The sequence below is a fragment of the Kalmanozyma brasiliensis genome, assembly GCF_000497045.1.
Source record: "Kalmanozyma brasiliensis GHG001 unplaced genomic scaffold PSEUBRA_SCAF8, whole genome shotgun sequence".
Classification (NCBI taxonomy): domain Eukaryota; kingdom Fungi; phylum Basidiomycota; class Ustilaginomycetes; order Ustilaginales; genus Kalmanozyma; species Kalmanozyma brasiliensis.
In genome coordinates, this window is record NW_015961991.1 from 631544 (window position 1) to 647740 (window position 16197).

Consider the following 16197-nt stretch of genomic DNA (forward strand, 5'->3'; position numbering starts at 1 on the left):
CGGGAGAAGGGAGAAGGGGGTGGCGCGTGATGTGGTAGGAGAGGAAGGTGGGGAAGAGTGTGCAGGATGGGGAGGAGGGCCTGCAGACGCAAGAGGAGAGGTTCTTTTAAGACATTTGGACGGTGCAGCAAGATGCTTGCGATCGCGTTGCATCTTCAACACAAAGCTCTGGCGTTCCGCCTTTCCACATCACTCTCATTCACGAATTGTCACATGTCGGGCTCGCCAGGGCGAGGCGAGGCGGGGGGCAGGCAAGATAAGATATGCCCCGGTCGCGAAGGGCCGAGGAGCATGGGGAAGAGATAGGCCACGCGAAACCACGACGTCGATTGCGGGGGACGAGACAGGTGTCTGACAGCATGAGAGGGGCAAACTAGCGAGTCCCGGCATGATACGGTCAACCGACGGTGAGACGGGACCGGACGAGAGCCTGAGGCACTTTGCGGCGGTCGAAAGGGCAACGCTGTAAAGGTTGCAAGGCCATTGGTTGCGAGTATGAGAGGCACGGGATGGCAGTGGCACCGCCGGTCAACTTTCTGCAGGAAAGATTTCTGCAGGAAAGGAGGGAGTCGAGGCCGCGGGCCCTGGATCGTTGAAATGAAATTCGAAGTGTTGCTGGAATTCGACGGGTCGAGAACAAGATACGACCGCCAGCACCCTTCGGTCTCGTCGGTGGCATCGGACCGACGGAACAAGATAGCGATAGCCGAGCACCGTCCGACTTGCTCGGAGCAGGTCAGGTGGTCACGCGCATGGTCTGGTTCGATCGTGATACTGTTCGAGCAAGTCTGAGTCTGTTCCTGACTCTGTACGTCCTGCATATCTGCGCCAACCCAAATACGGCGAGGTTGAGCTTGTTATCTCGTATCGTGCCTGACTGAAAGTGCTCGACGGAAGGGACCCTTGATTAGCGGTTTGAGCGGACCGAACAAGAAGGCACCGGGGCGACGCATGAGCGAGTCGACCGTCTGATGTCAGGTTCCCTGTGAGAGCCGGCTAGGTCGCTCTCGAAAGGACCGACGCTTTTCATGCTGCAGAAGACGCCGAAAGACTTTTGCTCCCTACACAGGTACTTCCATCATCACCATCACGTCCCATCGCGATCAGCTGCAACAACATCCGTCCCGGTTTCGATAAAAGTCCTCGATCCCAATCGCAACATCAAGATGCCATCTGTACAGCAGAGCTCAACAAAGCAGCTCGCTTTTGCGGCGGAAGACATCCCCAAAGAGTGCCTCGAAACCGTCAGCGATGACTACGAGATGCGTCCACTGGCGGCTTGCGACTACAACCGCGGCTTCAACGAGGTCCTCGCGTGCCTGGTCGAGACGCCAGATCTGGGCGAGGCAGCATGGAAGGAGCGCTTCGATGCGATGGTAGCAGCCAAGGGCACATACTTCCCGATTGTGATCGTATCAAAAGATACGGACAAGATCGTGGCCATGGGGACGATCGTCGTGGAGCTCAAATTCTTCCGTGGCCTGACACGGATAGGTCACGTCGAAGACATTGTTGTCAACACCCGATTGCACAGCAAAGGACTCGGCAAGATCATTGTCGAGACCGTCAAGGCGCTGGCGGTGTCCAAGGGATGCAGCAACATCATCCTCAACTGCAGCGATGAGAAGAAACGTAAGTGGCACTTGAGCATGTCATGCAATTGGACGAACGCACAGTATGCTGACCTCTTTCCGACATTGTGATCGATGCTGCTACAGCCTTTTACGAGAAGTGCGGCTTCTCGTACAGCGGTCTGCAGATGGCCAAGAGGATCTCTTGAAATGGCATGGCTGGGATGAAGCAGTCAGCGTGTGGACTCCGCTGTTTGTGTGTGATGTTGAGAAGAATATGAAAAATGAAGCGGAGAAAAAGCGGTCTAAAAAAGCGGCGAATAAAATGTGCAAGCGCTGAACCCTTCTTGAGATCGCCGTGTTGGCCTTGACCAGGCTAAACGCTTCCGTCTGAACGTGTACCTACCTGACACTCACAGGCACGATTCGGAACAAGCGATTCGAGGACAGCGATACCCAAAGACAAAGCTCTGAACACTCGCGACCGGGACGGCGCCTGCAATGCAGAGGCTTGCATCGTTGTCTTGCTGAATCCCACGCTTTCGTGGTGGATACAGCTGTGCAGCTGCTGCACCGCCGAGAATGCCAGACAAAAGGCCTCTTGTAGGGGCAGATGGACCGTCTCCTTCCAAACGTCCAGCGCTAGCATCCGATGCTGACAGTATGTCCTCGAGCGCACGCATCATAGCAACGCTCAAGCATCCTCGTACACAGAACGGCTTCTCCGGCTCGCCCTACACGGCACCCCCGCTGTTCCAACAGCCGGCACCGCTGTGCTCCTTCTCGTTCGACGAAACCCGCAAGCAATGGCAAGATGATCGATGCAAGCGGTACTATCGTGGTCCGCCGCCCTACAACAACCGGCATCCGCACCAGGGCCGAGCACCACCTGTGTCTGGAGCCGACCTCAACTACGGCCTGGAACGCTTCGTTCGGCGCGACGAGTCGGTGCCGGAGCATCTGGATGCGCTCGCCGCATCCTTGCAGCACAGAACCGAAAGCGCTGCATCCGAAAAGGAGCGTGACGAACTCGATCAGGAAAGAAGAAAGGCAGACGTGGTCACCTGGCGAGGCATCGTTACCAAGATCTGCACGGCATACGAGCAGAGCGCCGAGGCCAGATTCTCCGATCCGCTCAACCTCAATGCCATGATGATGGACGGCACGCTGTATCTGGAGGAGTTCGCCTCCGCATCAGCCATGACAGAGAAGCAGAGGAAGGAAGATGACCCCAAGATGCTGCGCATGGGCTACTACGGCTATTCATTCGAGAGCTATTGCACGGTCGAGACCGAAGCACAGACACGCGAGCCTTTCCGACCGACGCCGCAGAAGAATTCGCCGGTGTCTCATCCAGCAGGATGGTCCGGAGATGTCAACACGAACGTGCAATGGTGTCAAGTGGTCAAGACCAAGTTGGGCGACAATCGTCTCGTGATCGGAGGCGAAGTGGATGCGGTGGAGCGCAACCCGGCTACTGGCCGCGAGGAGCTAGTGGAGCTCAAGACGTCGATGCAGATGACCTCGGCGCAACGCAATCCTGGGAAAGCAGCGATGGACCAGGAGCGGTTCGAGAAGAAGCTGCTCAAGTTCTTCCTGCAGAGCTACCTGCTTGGTATCAGCAAGATCGTGGTCGGGTTTAGAGACTACCATGGGTTCTTGACGACCCATCAAGATTTCGAGACGCTGCGCATCCCACGCATGGTGCGAGCTGGTCAGCCGATTGCAGGACAGTTTGACCACGCAGGCAAGCCGTTGATTCGCGAGCAGTCGGTATGGGAGCCCAAGGACGCCCTAGGCTTCGGCGATCAGATTTTGTCGTTCATTCGCAAGACCATTTCGAGCTACAGCGCCGCAGAGACAGCGGCTGAAGGCGGGGTGGGGCACGGCAAGGTGCAACATCCGGTGTTCCGCGTCACGTTTCAGTCGCCGTTCGAGCAAATCGAGATACGCCAGCTCAGCGAGCAAGAAGTGTTGGAAGAGGCGCAAGACGGTGGCAGGTCGGGAGAAAGAGTCGGCTTCTTACCTCAAAGTTTCCACGACTTTGTTCAGTCACGAGCGCGGACCACCACTCAGCCGTGAAGGGCAGACAATGCAAGAGCGGCGGAGAACAATGTGATTGACTGATTGCAGAAACAGATGCGTGCGTAAGGCAGAAGCGAAGCGGAGAAGAGAAGATGCGAGAAGAAGAATGCTAGAGGAGACGTTTGACGACTAGGAGGGCGACGAGGATGCTGAGTGCTTTGATGCAGTTATCGATCAGAGTGAGCTTCTGCTCGGTGGCTGAAACTCGATTGCTGACTCCTGACTGAGCCGGAGCGGCCGACGATGATGATGAAGCAGCAGCAGCAGAAGAAGAGAAGTTTCTTGGCGGAACGGAGGGCGCGACATGGGCCGATCGAGGCTGAGAAGATGTAATCGGAGATGGAGCAGCAGCGCTGTCAGCCGCGGCACTAGCCAAAGTAGGAATCGCCGACGAAGCAGCAGTAGCAGTGATTGCACTTGCGGCGTCTTGATGTGATGGTGCTGAGTGTGAAGCGAAGCTCTCCAACGGTGCTGCCGACAAGTCCAAGCCCGGAGGAACTGCGTCGGAGAGCGCCGAAGATTGCAATGGCACCTGTGACTGTGGCTTGTGAGACTGAGCATTGAGATCGACCTGCAAGCCTTCTGGCAGCGTCTCCTCTTTCCTCTCTTCTGGCTGCTGAGTAGGATCAGGGTCCGGCAGCATCTCGAGTGTGGCTTTCTCGCAGACGTCACACTTCCACTTTCTCGACTCTGCTGCCAGCTTCTGCCTCGCCTCGACGGGATAGTCCAAAGCACCGATGCCCACGGCTGCTTCCGCCTTGGCCGTCATGAACGTCTGCAAGCCCAGCAGTGCTGTTCTTATCCCCCATGCTGGCTGCCACATTTCCTCGTGGAAGCCCGTGAAAGTCAAGCAGATCTTCTTGTTGAGCTCCCATCGTCCGTTGGGCGTCAGCAGCATCAAGTTGGGCGGTCGCATCGGGTATTCGGCGGGGAGAAGGATGCGCCCATGGTAAAGACCGTTGGCAAACTCGGTGTTGGAAGGTCCTCGAAGTGTGAAATGCCATTCAAAGATGTTGTCTTCGAGTGGTGCGGCAGTGTATAGATCCGACGAGTCTTCGGACGACTCTCGCGCTTCCGAGAGGATGCGCTTGACCGCGGATGACTTTTTGTTGTGCGAGCTGGTGGTGGCCATCTTTGTGTTGACCTCGCTCGATCAGCTCGATCAAAGAGCTCGAATGTCTAAGCGGGGCGGGAAGGCGGAAGGTGAGTGCAGTGGAGGTGCAATGATAGCAGCATGAGGATGCGTGGTTGAAGAGCTGATCACGACATCTTCCACGTCGCCAATCACACTTCTTTGACGCAGGGTCCCCACAATGCACTCCGCCCAAGTTGCCGGCAGGCATACAATAGCATCAAAAATCTAACATAGTGTCAAAATCGCCTCGGGCAATTTCTCACCTGCAGATCGACAAGGGTTCATTAAAGCCAGGCCAGGCACTGCGCTGTGGTGCCAAAATTATGCCACCGGAAAGTTTCCATGTCGGGGAGCTTCCCGAGCCCGCGTTGACATTTTGGCCACGTTTCGGCGCATCAGAGCAACACTTCTCGGCGTGGTTTTCCATCTTCTGTCACCACCATCACTTCATCTCCATCACACCAGCGGCAGCTATAACAGCACACTTGAGGCTGTGCTTGAGCGCGGAAACAGAGCCGACCATGAACGCGGCATTCTCCAGCGTCAGGTTACGCGCCCTCGACACCATCTCGCAGTTCTCTTCCTCCAAAGCATCACGGTCCACCTTGCCCACATCGTCATCATCATGGCTCTCCTCGTCCTCACATAAGTCGAAGCGCAGCATGGATCGACCTCGCCTATTCACATCAAGTCGCTCCGGTTTAGACACAGCCACAGGATCGTCACATACCAGATCAATATCCGAGACAGCCTCCAAGTCCACCGCTCTCTTCGTGCTCGGCTGCTTGGCGTGGTACACATCCTCCTCGTTGTCGTCCAATACCTCCAAGGCGCTGCTCTCTAAAGGGCGCGTACCTAAGGTCGATGGTCAAGACTGGGGCGTGCCGCCGGCAGCTCGGCCACCAGCCTTTCCCTATCCGGTAACGCTGACGCTCATCCACTTCATCTTCGTCAACGTCTGCTGTGCCATCTGCGCCTCGCGCCGCATCCTCGGCAACCGCGCCCTCACACGCCTCGTCAAGCCCTCCTTTCATCGCGTTGCCGAAGTCGGCCAGCTGGCCTTCTTCAATGTCATGGGGCAGGCACTCTCCTCGCTCGCCATCTCGCGCGTTCCCGTCGCAACAGTGCACACTATCAAGGCGCTCAGCCCGCTCTTCACCGTGCTCAGCTACACCTACCTCTTCAACGTCACCTACTCGAGTAAGACGTACATGTCGCTCCTTCCACTCACCTCGGGCGTCATGATGGCGTGCACAGGGTTCGCATTCAACGCAGACGACATCGTCGGGTTTGGCGCCGCCCTTGGATCCACATTCGTCTTCGTAGCGCAGAACATCTACTCCAAAAAGCTGCTGAGAAAGGGCGAGAAGGACGGCATCCCCGGCACGGACAGCGAGAAGATGGACAAGATCAACATCCTCTTCTACTCGTCCGCCTGCTCTATCGTGCTCATGATCCCCATGGCGTTGTACTACGACGGGACTGCCATCTTCTCCAACCCTAGCTGGAAGGCAAATGCTGCCTGGCCGCACGATCGGGGCATGCTCGTCCTCTACCTGCTACTGTGCAATGGGCTGGTCCACTTTGCGCAGAACATCCTCGCATTCAACGTCCTATCCATGGTCTCACCCGTGACCTACTCCATCGCATCTCTGCTCAAGCGGGTGTTCGTCATCGTTCTGGCCATCATCTGGTTTGGCCAGGCCGTCTCGCTGCTCCAATGGTTCGGCATCGCGCTGACCTTCTATGGATTGTGGATGTACAACGATAGCAAGACCAAGGATGATGTGCAGAAGGGAGAGAGGAAGGTCGAGCGCAAGCAGGTCGCCTCGCAAGGGTTGTTGCCGCTCAGCACTGTGTCGATCACGAGTTCGGCAAATGACTTTGGGCAGGGGCTGCACAGTAGGCCGCATCCCAGCGCACCTCCGGCAGGAGGGGGCTACCAGCACACAGCAGGCAGGTCAAGACCGGCGTATGTAGCGCCATCCGTGGGCGGCTGGAATGATGTTCCTGACAACATGATGAAGAGCTACATCAAGGACCCCACCAAGAGCCTGCCTAGCCCGCCGGACAGCGACAAGGAGGTGTAGCTGCGCATTATAGAATCGAAGGGACAATTGTGTAACAGTAATAGAATCATAGACGGTCAGCTGTCGTGGATGCTGTGTGTGTAATTTAGCTTTGTCTATGAGAAGCGGCTCAGCGTGCGTGTGAAGGCGATGCTAGAACACCGAAGGGTTGGCAAGTGGGCAGACGACGTGAAATGAAGTCGGTACGGAAGCTCTCTGACGTGAAAAAGTGGAACACGCAAAGCAAGCATCTGTTCTGATTGTTAATAGTGAGTGTATTAAGCAGCAACGTATAAGCATATACAGAAAGAAGGAGCATCGCGGGATGCTAAACGAGTGTGTGTGGCCGCAGGGTCGCGGCGTTCCGTTGGGAGGGAAAGGGCGATCCGGGCGAAGGGGTATCTAGAAAGTGTGCGTCGGCGACACCTCGCGGTTGACAGACGGTACTGGTCCGCGGTGCAATGCATCCGATTAGACAACAACGAGGGCGCCAAACACAGTCGTTAGAACCATCGCCCCGAGCGCAGCAACCACCGCCTTTTCACCACCAACCATCCTTGGGGCAGCGTTGCTCTCCGAGTTGCTCAGCGCCAAGCTGGGCAGTCCGTTGCTACCGGTCTGGACGCTGCTGCCTCCGCTCGCGCCCTGGGTGTTTGCAACGGTGCTGGTAGGTGCCGTGGCAGTGACGACGATGGTACCGCCAAAGTTGGCGCTGCTTCCGCCTCCACTGCCGCCACTTCCACTGCCACTTCCTCCCGAGCCGGAACCGGAGCCCGAGCCGCCAGTCGCACGCGCAGTGTTGACACTCCCCACCGCGAACGTAGACGTCTGCTGCACCGTCTCGAATTCGTACGAGGTAGATGTGGCGAGCGGGGAGACGTTGAATGTGCCCGCCGAGTTGGTGGTGCCGCCCTGGTTGGTGAGCGCCGGGTTGAACTGCGTGGTGCTAACCGTGATTGTGGAGCCGTCACGCTGGTAGAGGGGAAGACCCGTGGGGAGGGCGGTAAGCGAGCCGTCTGGTCCCAATTGAGCGGATGTTGGTTGGAGAGCTGCAAGGAGAAGCGTAAGCGCCAAAACGGCGGCCTTGTTTGACACCATATTGAGATCCACCTTTTGCGTTGCGCCGATACGAAGTGATGCGGAGGATGACTGGCTCCGACGTTGACGGAGGGTTGCGATGATGATGGTGATGGAGACGGCGACGACGACCAACGGACAAACCCTGCCCCTCGCCTGACCTCGAACTTGGACCTTGAGCTTGACTCGTCAACCTGCACCGTCTCCCTCTGCACGCCTTTGTTTGCGTTGAGCCAAAGCATCCAAAATATAAAATTAAATCCCCGCGGCAACCAACGCCAGACTGCTCAGATGCCCCTTCTCTTCATGTCGATCTTTTCTGACTTTCTATTTTCGAAAAATGATGCGAATGCGGGGCAAATCGTCGTTCTGCTTTTGAGACAACCACGGCGCTGTGCTCAGCCAAGGGGGTGTGAAACGAGTGCAGCGACCGTCCCGATACCAGCCCGATCTCAGTCTTCACTTCGGCCACCATTGCGGTCCCCCTTCATATGCTCGACAGGGCGCACAGCTCGGATCTCCTTCTTCGAACGTGAGAGTAGAGGGCACAAACGCGCACTTCATACAGGTATGAGAACACAAATTTTTGCTTGAATTGACGTTTCTGAAGAAAAGAGGAAGAGGTATCAAAAAGGAGTGAGGAGGAAAGGGTGGATCCCGCGACAGCAGAAGGGAGCGTCTTTCTTTTTCCATATCCCGGGGGAAGGGATGTATCAAGAAGAAGGGAGTGTTGTGCTGTATGAGGACGATCTATCGGTGGAGAAGATCATGGCCTCGCACGTTTACTGACCGAACAGGTAGACAAAGCTGCCGCGAGGTCGGTCACGAACAGGCATGAGCTCGTACTTGAGCGCCTCGAGCTGCACAAAGAAGCCCGATCGGATGAAGGGCGAGCAGAAGAGAGGGATGACAGCCAGGAAGAAGGCGTGCAGCATGAGCACAGAGAGCCAAGTGGGGATCTTGGCGTTGGCCTCCGGGTAGGTTCGCTTGAACCACGTGGCCGTCACCGTAGCGACACCGTTGAGCAGGAAGAACACAAAGTTTTCACCATTGGCGAAACCAAGCGTCCAGTAGGTGATGTGTTCGTGGAAGATACCGCTCATGGCGAACGTGACGATAGCCGCGCAGGCCTTGGGCAGGAAGGACGACTTCTTGGCGGGCTGACCGGCGGGGCTGCGACCGTTGCCGTTGGACTTGACGGCCTCCTTGGCACCGCCCTTGCGCTTTCGCAGGTCAGAGTCTCCATTGACCGAAGAAAGAGGCTTGAGACCCGAAGCGTTGCGCTTCTTGCCACCGTTGGAGCTCGCCTGCTCGTCCTCGCCCGAAGTGTGGCCGGCATCGGTCTCAGAAAGACCGTCCATGTGGGCTCGTCGAGCGACGGCAGCCTGAGCAGCGGCCTTCTTCTTGCGGAGCGTCGTCTTGCTCTTCCCACCGCCAAAGACGACACGGTGAAGCACAGTGGCGATAGCACGGTTCCAGTGGCTCCAGAAGAGGCGAATGTTGGTGGTGCCCAAAGGGTTCTCGAACATGTCGGCCATCTCGACGTTGATGACGATACCAAACATCTTGAGCAAACCGTCACCGAAGAGAGCCAGAGCCATGAGAATGCAGACACCGAGAGCATCGCAGTAGCAGTGGTAGGCGAGCTGGCTCATGTTGCGAGTGAGCTCGAAGGGAGGGATAAAGTAAAGAGCGCCGAACATGGCGAAGGCCTCGATGGCGACCTTGGGCATGCCCTTGAGGTTTTCGATCCTAGCGTTCCTCTCGAAGCCTTCCTCGGCGGTGCGATCGTTGATCTCGTCGAGCTCCTTGGGGAAAGTCCAGAGTTGAGCAAAGAAGCGCGCAAACGACCAACCCTCTACTTCGTCGACGGAGCGAATGTGGAAGACATCCCAGACGAGCAGGCAAGAGCGGAAGCCGAGCGCAGGACGCCAGAAATCGAGGAGCATGACACCCGATCGGCCGGTAAGCATGGGCCAGGCGAGGAGCGTCGAGATCAAGCTGAAGATGGAGAACCATTTGCCAACTTGCGACTTTTTGGCGATGCCGTGGTACAGGCCGTAAGCGACGACGGCGGAACCGACGATGAAGCCGAGGATACGGAATGAGACGATGAGCGCGGTCCAGAGCGGGTAGCGAGGGATGTCATACTCGACCACCTTGAAGCCAAAGTGTCGGAACGTGTCGAGCACTGGGTCGGATGGCAACAGCTTGAATCCAAGCTTCGAGTGGGTTTGCTTACCGGCGAGGCCGGCAATGAATTCAGACGCCTTTTCTTGAACCGTCATGGTGATTGACTTGAGGCGTTGGTGATGATGGTACGGGAAGAAGATGCTGTTCCCACGATGCAGAGTCAGCGTTATAAGCAGAGACGGAACGGACCGAAGCTGGGGGTCTCAAGCGGAGGCGGGGCAAGCTCGACAGACGCAGTCAAACGCAGACAGACAGGCGCCAGGCGGCTCCTCCGGCGAGAGCAGCGGCTGCACTCCACAAACTCACAATTCTAAACTTCGATGAAGTCACTCTTGTCGCTCTCGGGCCTCTTTTCGAAAAAAGTCACTCGTCAAGCAAAGCGTGAAAGCAGGCTAAATTCGTGGTCCGCTCTCTCAGTGCCCGCGGCTGTCCACCTACTGTAGGCAGCTGATGATGCTGCTGCAGCTGCTGCGCCTCGCGCATCACTGATTCGACTCGCCTGCAGCTTGGTCCAACGCCAGCTCTGTTCTTCCGACAGCTCGGAAGGTCTCCGGTGTGAATGTTTCAAGGTCGATGACTGGGGCGATGCCACGACAGTCAGGCCTCTGTCGTCTGAGCCTCCGCGTCGTGACGACCAAAGGCAGCTCGTGTCCAGCTTCTTAAGCTGATGGTTCAGCGGCGTTCAATGCCTCGTTCAGAGCGCAGTGGAATGGACCATCATCGACAAAGGCATACAATCAGAGACCCTCATGAGTTTCCCCATTCATCATCATCTCGCACCGCTCTTGTTCAATTGCAAAACCCCGCTCATAGACAAACGACCCCTTCTGCCTCGGAAACTCTAAATTAACCCAACCTCCGCTGACATCAGAGCCGCACTAACCGAACATGACGCTTCCCCTCGTGACGACGTTCCTCTTCCTCAGACCAGCCCCCAGCTCGTCATTCGCCCTGTTCCTGCAGCACAAGCGCCATGCTGCCATCTTCTTTCTTTAGCCAGTCGGACGCACGGACTGACGGACCAACTGAAAGTAGACCAGAGACCCAGCGGTCCACAAACGCAATGAGCCACGAGTTGAGGTCTCTCAACATCGTCTGGGGTTTGACGCGAAACTTGTCACATCGGGTACAGACGGGCAGCGACAGTATGGGCAGCCTCCGAAGAGGGCATGCCCTTTGTTCGGGTGAACATCAGGCTGATGACCGACAGCGACCCAACTCTTGGGTCCCGCCCATGTGCGGTGGCATCTCACAAATGAGCACCATGACCGGCCAGTAGCATTGCCGTGCTGGTCGTTTTCAGCTCATTTGCATGTGCGTAACATGCAAAGATCGGAACCGACTCTCCAGGAAACGAACCTGCACGCCGACATGTTCGGTACGGCTGATCTCTTTGGAACGAGGCGTATGTGGGGGAGCCGCTCTGATCGAGGTGGTCACCACCCTGGCCGAGGCGTCGGCAGTCGTTTTCGAGGCTTGCAGCCGGGTTCCTGTGCGTCCCTCAAAGCCCGGCAGACAGCTTGTCACACGCAGCTGCTGTCTTCCGCGTGGCTGCTAGCGGAGAAACATCGACGACTGATCGGATCATACAAGATGTCGAGGCCCCGATCTGGACCAAACCCCGCAAATATCCATCTGAAGGCCGTTTTGATTGCCGAACAAAGGTCAATCCTTCTGACTCGGTAGGCCCTCGCGTCTTGCACCACCTCGTCACCGGGTTCGTACTGCCCACATCACCTTCATATCGCGACAGAACAGGCCGAGCCGTGACTTCAGCGTAGCCAGCAATGCGCTCTTCAATACCTCGTTCATGGCGCATAGGGGGCCGCTCATCCAGTCATCCAGACATCCGCGAGTTAAGCACCTTCGTGTCTGCATGCAGAGCGGCGTCCCAGAGCGCTACTCGTCCGTTCTCAACAAGCGCACCTGCACCACGACCATGGCCACCACTGCTCAAGCTCGACAACGCGCTTCTCAAGAGCCTGATTGCACCGCCCTCCGACTCGACTGCAAGCTCTCCGCCAACGTTGCAATGGACCGTCAACGACGCTGGCGCCGACGAGTGTTGGGCCATCATCGCTCCTGCCTCGGAGCAAGGCGGCGCCGTTCGTCGCGAGCTCATTGACGTCCTCTCGGGTCGATACCGTCCCCGTCAGTCTCCCTCCGACCTGCAGCATCCACCGGTCCATCCCTTCTTGCTCGATCCATCCCAACCTGACGCACGTCCTCGCTCCTCCAGCAAAGCCATCAAACACGTCTCCTTTGCGACCAAAATGGGCTCCGCCTCTGCCTCGGGCGAGTTCTCCAATTACTCTGCGCGCTACGGCGCCATACGCGAAGAAGACAGAGTGACGTTGTACGAGCGACTGATGGACCTGCTCGACTGCCCCGTTGGTCTTGTAGCCGCGAACAAGTTTGTGCCGGATCCACTCGCCTCTTCCGACGCTGCCGACCAGGTGGTTGGGCGGTTCAAGTACAGGTCTGAGGCTGAACGACGAGCCGCTTTGGAGAGGGCACAGCAAGCGGATAACGTCATCAAGAAGATGGCACCTCTTCTGCTCATCACGAACGAGCTGTTACACAGACCCGTTATCGCGCTCTCCAACGGACAGACGCGACGAGCCAGGATCTTGAGCAGTCTCATCACGGGTGCAGAGCTCGTTGTGCTCGAAGAGCCTTTCTCAGGGATCGATGTCGGCACACGGCAGCGCCTCAGTGATCTGTTCGCGCAGCTTCACGCTGGAAGGAGACCAAGATTGGTGCTCGTCCTACGAGAACAAGATGCCATTCCAGATCTTGTCACTCACATCCTCAAGGTTGACGATCAAGGGCGCATCATCTCGATCGGCCCTCGTAAGTCCGTCAGCGCCCCAACATCAACATCCTCACAGACCGAAGCAAAGCGAGGCGGGCACGATGTCGTCCTCTCCAATGCGCAAGGCGGCATCGGCCTCGGCGACACCTCCTCGCCCGCGCTCATCTCCCTCAAGTCAGTCTCGATCCAGTACGGCGACAAACTCGTCCTTGACTCGATCGACCTCTCTCTCCATCCCGGCCTCCGTCTCGTGCTTGCAGGCGACAATGGCTCTGGCAAAACTACCCTCCTCGCTCTGCTGCTCGGCGACCATCCGAAATCGTTTTCCTTCCCCGCCTCCTCGCTCTCTCTGTTCTCCCACGCTCGAGACCACCCCTCCAACGCGCGGACGCTGATCAATCGTCGCCTAGGGCATCTGTCACCGGAGCTGTTCAACGCGTTCCCGCGCAAGCCCCTCGCCGCAGGCGGGCTGACGGTGGGTGAAGTCGTCGCGTCCGGGTTCGAGAATGTTTTCGCGAGGAGAAAGTATAGCGAGCATCAGAAGCAGCGCGTGTGGTCGCTCCTTTCGTTGTTCAGCGATCTCATCAAGTCGCCGCAGGGAAGCTCATTCACGAGCACGCAGGGCCAGGCGGAGGATGTGAAGACGGTCTCAGACAGGGCATTTGCGGGGTTGAGCCATGGAAGCCAAGCGATTGTGCTCTTCCTGCGGGCCGTGGTGAGTAATCCGCAGGTGCTGGTTCTCGACGAACCGTTTCAAGGCATGGACAGGCGGCAGGTGGAGCGCACAAGGGCCTTCATTGACTGTCCCGCAGATTTCGTCGTAGGTGCGACCGCCACAGAACAACAGCAAGACCAAGAGGAGAGGAAACGAATGGCGATAGTGTTGGTGAGCCACTACGAGTCAGAATGGCCGACCACCTTCGGCTCGTTGCTGCGTTTGAGCGATGGCAAGGTGGTCGAGAGGATCTAGGCTTTGCCCGCGCTACCAAATAGATCGAAGAATCGTTTGCACACCTTCTCGAACTCGACCATCCCTCCCTCGTACACTTCGGGCAGCGCGCCGCCGGAAAGGTGTTTCGCCCAGTACTCGACTTGAGGATCGCGCGCCCAGCTGTTGACGTTGATCTTGTATGCGCCGCGCTTGATGCAGTCGGTGAAGAGGCTGTCCGGGAGGTCGTCGGTGCCGTGGAGGACGAGATAGGCGTTCGAGGAGGTACCTGGGCCGACGGTGGACTGCAGCTTTTCGAGCAGATCGAGGTGAAATGCGGGCGGGTTGATGTACCGCCCGTGGATGTTGCCGATGGACGGGGCAAGCATCTGGGCGCCTAGCTCAGTGAGGAATCGCTCCGCTGCAAGAACCATATCGAATAGAAGCAAGAATCAGTATAATGTCCGAGCCAGGCCGTAGTCGTGGGTCGTGTGGGACATACCTTTGTCGGGCTTGGTCAGCATACCCTCATCGATGACCCGCACGCCTGCCTCGCCTCCCGCCAGCCTGCCCAATTCCACCTCTACCGCTAGACCCAGCCGGTTCGCCCTTTCCACGTACGGCTTGGCCATGTTGATATTCTCCTCGTCCGTATCGAAGTGCGAGCAGTCGATCATGATGCTGTCCAGCGCTGTCCCTTGTTCCGCCCAATCGAGTGCGCGTGTGATATCCTCGTCGCTGGCGGCATGGTCGAGGTGCACCGCAATGGGGACCGAAGCAGCATGGCACGTGTCGAGGCAGAACTGGACGAACGGCTTGCCAAACTGCGCCATCGTCACGGGGAAGAGCTGACACAGGGCTGGCGAGCGGGAAGCTTCTGCAGCCCGGACGAGCGCGATGACGGATTGCGCGTCGTAGCAGGACTGTGCGTTGATAGCGTACCCACCCGCAGCCGCGGCGTGGAGAATGCGGAGCGTGCGGTTGTTCGTGTGATCGAAGGGCATGACGAAGATCGTGGGTGAGGGAGGTGTTGGGGGAACAGAATGGAGGAGGGAGATGGAAGTACGCACGGATGACTTCGCGAGCTTATGTTTCTTCGTCGTCGCTGCCATCTGCTCGGTCCGAGCATATGACACACCCTGCCATGCCTCGAATCGAAGCCCCGGTAACCTCCTCTAACGCCGAGGAGGTGAATCCCCGCACTCAAAAGGCTCCCCCACACCCTCGATATCCGTGCGTCGACCGGCGACTCAGAAAATCTCGCTTTGGAAGCCGGCAAAGACGCCGCTACAAGACCGTTGTACTCCGAAGGAAAATGAGTAATTGGATTTTGGGTCTAACAAATCACTGATTCAATCTTCATACCTCAACAACCACTCCTTATAGTGCTGACATTGCACTCACTTGATGATCAATGCACTAATACAGCCTTGTCATTAATTGAATCACACACATATATTAGATTGCCTGAACAGACATTCAGATTGGATGCGCAAGAGGCAGCAAATGGCCGATACAGAAACAATCAAGCACGCACAAGTCAACAACCATGCCAGCAGAGGCTGTGTGGCTGACCAGGCAATACAATCAAGTGCATACGGTGTGTGTGGAGCTGGAGCAACCAGCAGGAGGCGTCTGACAAGGCAGAACAATGCACCACCGTCTCACCGCCAGCTGTTGATCAAAAACACGCACCACGGCTGACGGGTGAATCAAAGTGACCCAACAGGCACCAACAGGCATGCAGACCGTGCAAACAGGTGTGTGGCAGCTCAGGAAGGATGTAGGTGGCCAGCTGGAAGCGTCTGCGGGTAGATACGGTGCCATCAGAGGTGTTGACAACGGCTACAACCACCAACACGGCAAACATGCAACTCAGACGGCAGCATCGACAAAGGCAAGCGACAGGCGTGCAGACCATGCAGGCATCAGCGTTACAGGTACAGTGAGCAGTACATACCATGCTGGAAGCGTTTGCAGGTGGAGAACGCACCATTGTAGGTGTCGACGTCAATTCTGAGACTCGACAAAGGAAAACGCAAGTGCTCCAATCTTGTCCCAGGGCCGCTTCCAGGCTATGGCAAGCATGCAGCATGCATTCTAGCACACAGGACAACGTAGTACACTAGCCCTAGGCTGGGGGGCGACGGCAGCGGACGACAAACAAATCCGTTGCTTTTTCCCCTGCCAAATGGCAGACCCTCCATTTGTCTGTTGGTCCAACGGACACGCCATTTTACACTGCTCCAGTGCAGCGACGGACAACGCCAGATTTTGGCAGGAGCAATGGACAGCAAGCGGCGGACGCGTCAAAATTGCCAGGA

At 57.2% G+C, this 16197-nt stretch overlaps 8 protein-coding genes across 8 annotated transcripts; 4 read left to right on the forward strand and 4 right to left on the reverse strand.

Annotated features, from left to right (window-relative positions):
- Window positions 1-1166: 1166 nt before the first annotated feature.
- PSEUBRA_006195 (GNAT domain protein) lies at window positions 1167-1780 on the forward strand (the record flags this gene model as incomplete). The annotated part of the gene is made up of 2 exons (XM_059465724.1): window positions 1167-1632; window positions 1719-1780. 2 exons carry the CDS (start codon window positions 1167-1169, stop codon window positions 1778-1780), a joined length of 528 nt encoding a protein of 175 aa, XP_059321748.1.
- Window positions 1781-2234: 454 nt separating this feature from the next.
- On the forward strand, window positions 2235-3653 carry PSEUBRA_006196 (RAI1-like protein; the record flags this gene model as incomplete). The annotated part of the gene is made up of 1 exon (XM_016439498.2): window positions 2235-3653. One exon carries the CDS (start codon window positions 2235-2237, stop codon window positions 3651-3653), a length of 1419 nt encoding a protein of 472 aa, XP_016289862.2.
- A 112-nt stretch (window positions 3654-3765) lies between these two features.
- Window positions 3766-4788, reverse strand: PSEUBRA_006197 (Ubiquitin-conjugating enzyme, E2; the record flags this gene model as incomplete). Its single annotated transcript, XM_059465725.1, has 1 exon — window positions 3766-4788. One exon carries the CDS (start codon window positions 4786-4788, stop codon window positions 3766-3768), a length of 1023 nt encoding a protein of 340 aa, XP_059320326.1.
- A 524-nt stretch (window positions 4789-5312) lies between these two features.
- Window positions 5313-6881, forward strand: PSEUBRA_006198 (Triose-phosphate transporter domain protein; the record flags this gene model as incomplete). Its single annotated transcript, XM_059465726.1, has 1 exon — window positions 5313-6881. The coding sequence occupies one exon, from the start codon at window positions 5313-5315 to the stop codon at window positions 6879-6881; it is 1569 nt and encodes a 522-aa protein (XP_059320327.1).
- A 450-nt stretch (window positions 6882-7331) lies between these two features.
- PSEUBRA_006199 (uncharacterized protein) lies at window positions 7332-7958 on the reverse strand (the record flags this gene model as incomplete). Its single annotated transcript, XM_016439518.1, has 1 exon — window positions 7332-7958. One exon carries the CDS (start codon window positions 7956-7958, stop codon window positions 7332-7334), a length of 627 nt encoding a protein of 208 aa, XP_016289865.1.
- Window positions 7959-8719: 761 nt separating this feature from the next.
- Window positions 8720-10225, reverse strand: PSEUBRA_006200 (uncharacterized protein; the record flags this gene model as incomplete). The annotated part of the gene is made up of 1 exon (XM_016439514.1): window positions 8720-10225. The coding sequence occupies one exon, from the start codon at window positions 10223-10225 to the stop codon at window positions 8720-8722; it is 1506 nt and encodes a 501-aa protein (XP_016289866.1).
- Window positions 10226-11917: 1692 nt separating this feature from the next.
- PSEUBRA_006201 (ABC transporter-like protein) lies at window positions 11918-13826 on the forward strand (the record flags this gene model as incomplete). The annotated part of the gene is made up of 2 exons (XM_059465727.1): window positions 11918-13660; window positions 13785-13826. The coding sequence occupies 2 exons, from the start codon at window positions 11918-11920 to the stop codon at window positions 13824-13826; spliced, it is 1785 nt and encodes a 594-aa protein (XP_059320328.1).
- An 85-nt stretch (window positions 13827-13911) lies between these two features.
- Window positions 13912-14877, reverse strand: PSEUBRA_006202 (Ketose-bisphosphate aldolase, class-II; the record flags this gene model as incomplete). Its single annotated transcript, XM_016439528.1, has 2 exons — window positions 13912-14294; window positions 14376-14877. The coding sequence occupies 2 exons, from the start codon at window positions 14875-14877 to the stop codon at window positions 13912-13914; spliced, it is 885 nt and encodes a 294-aa protein (XP_016289868.1).
- Between the last annotated feature and the right edge of the window lie 1320 nt (window positions 14878-16197).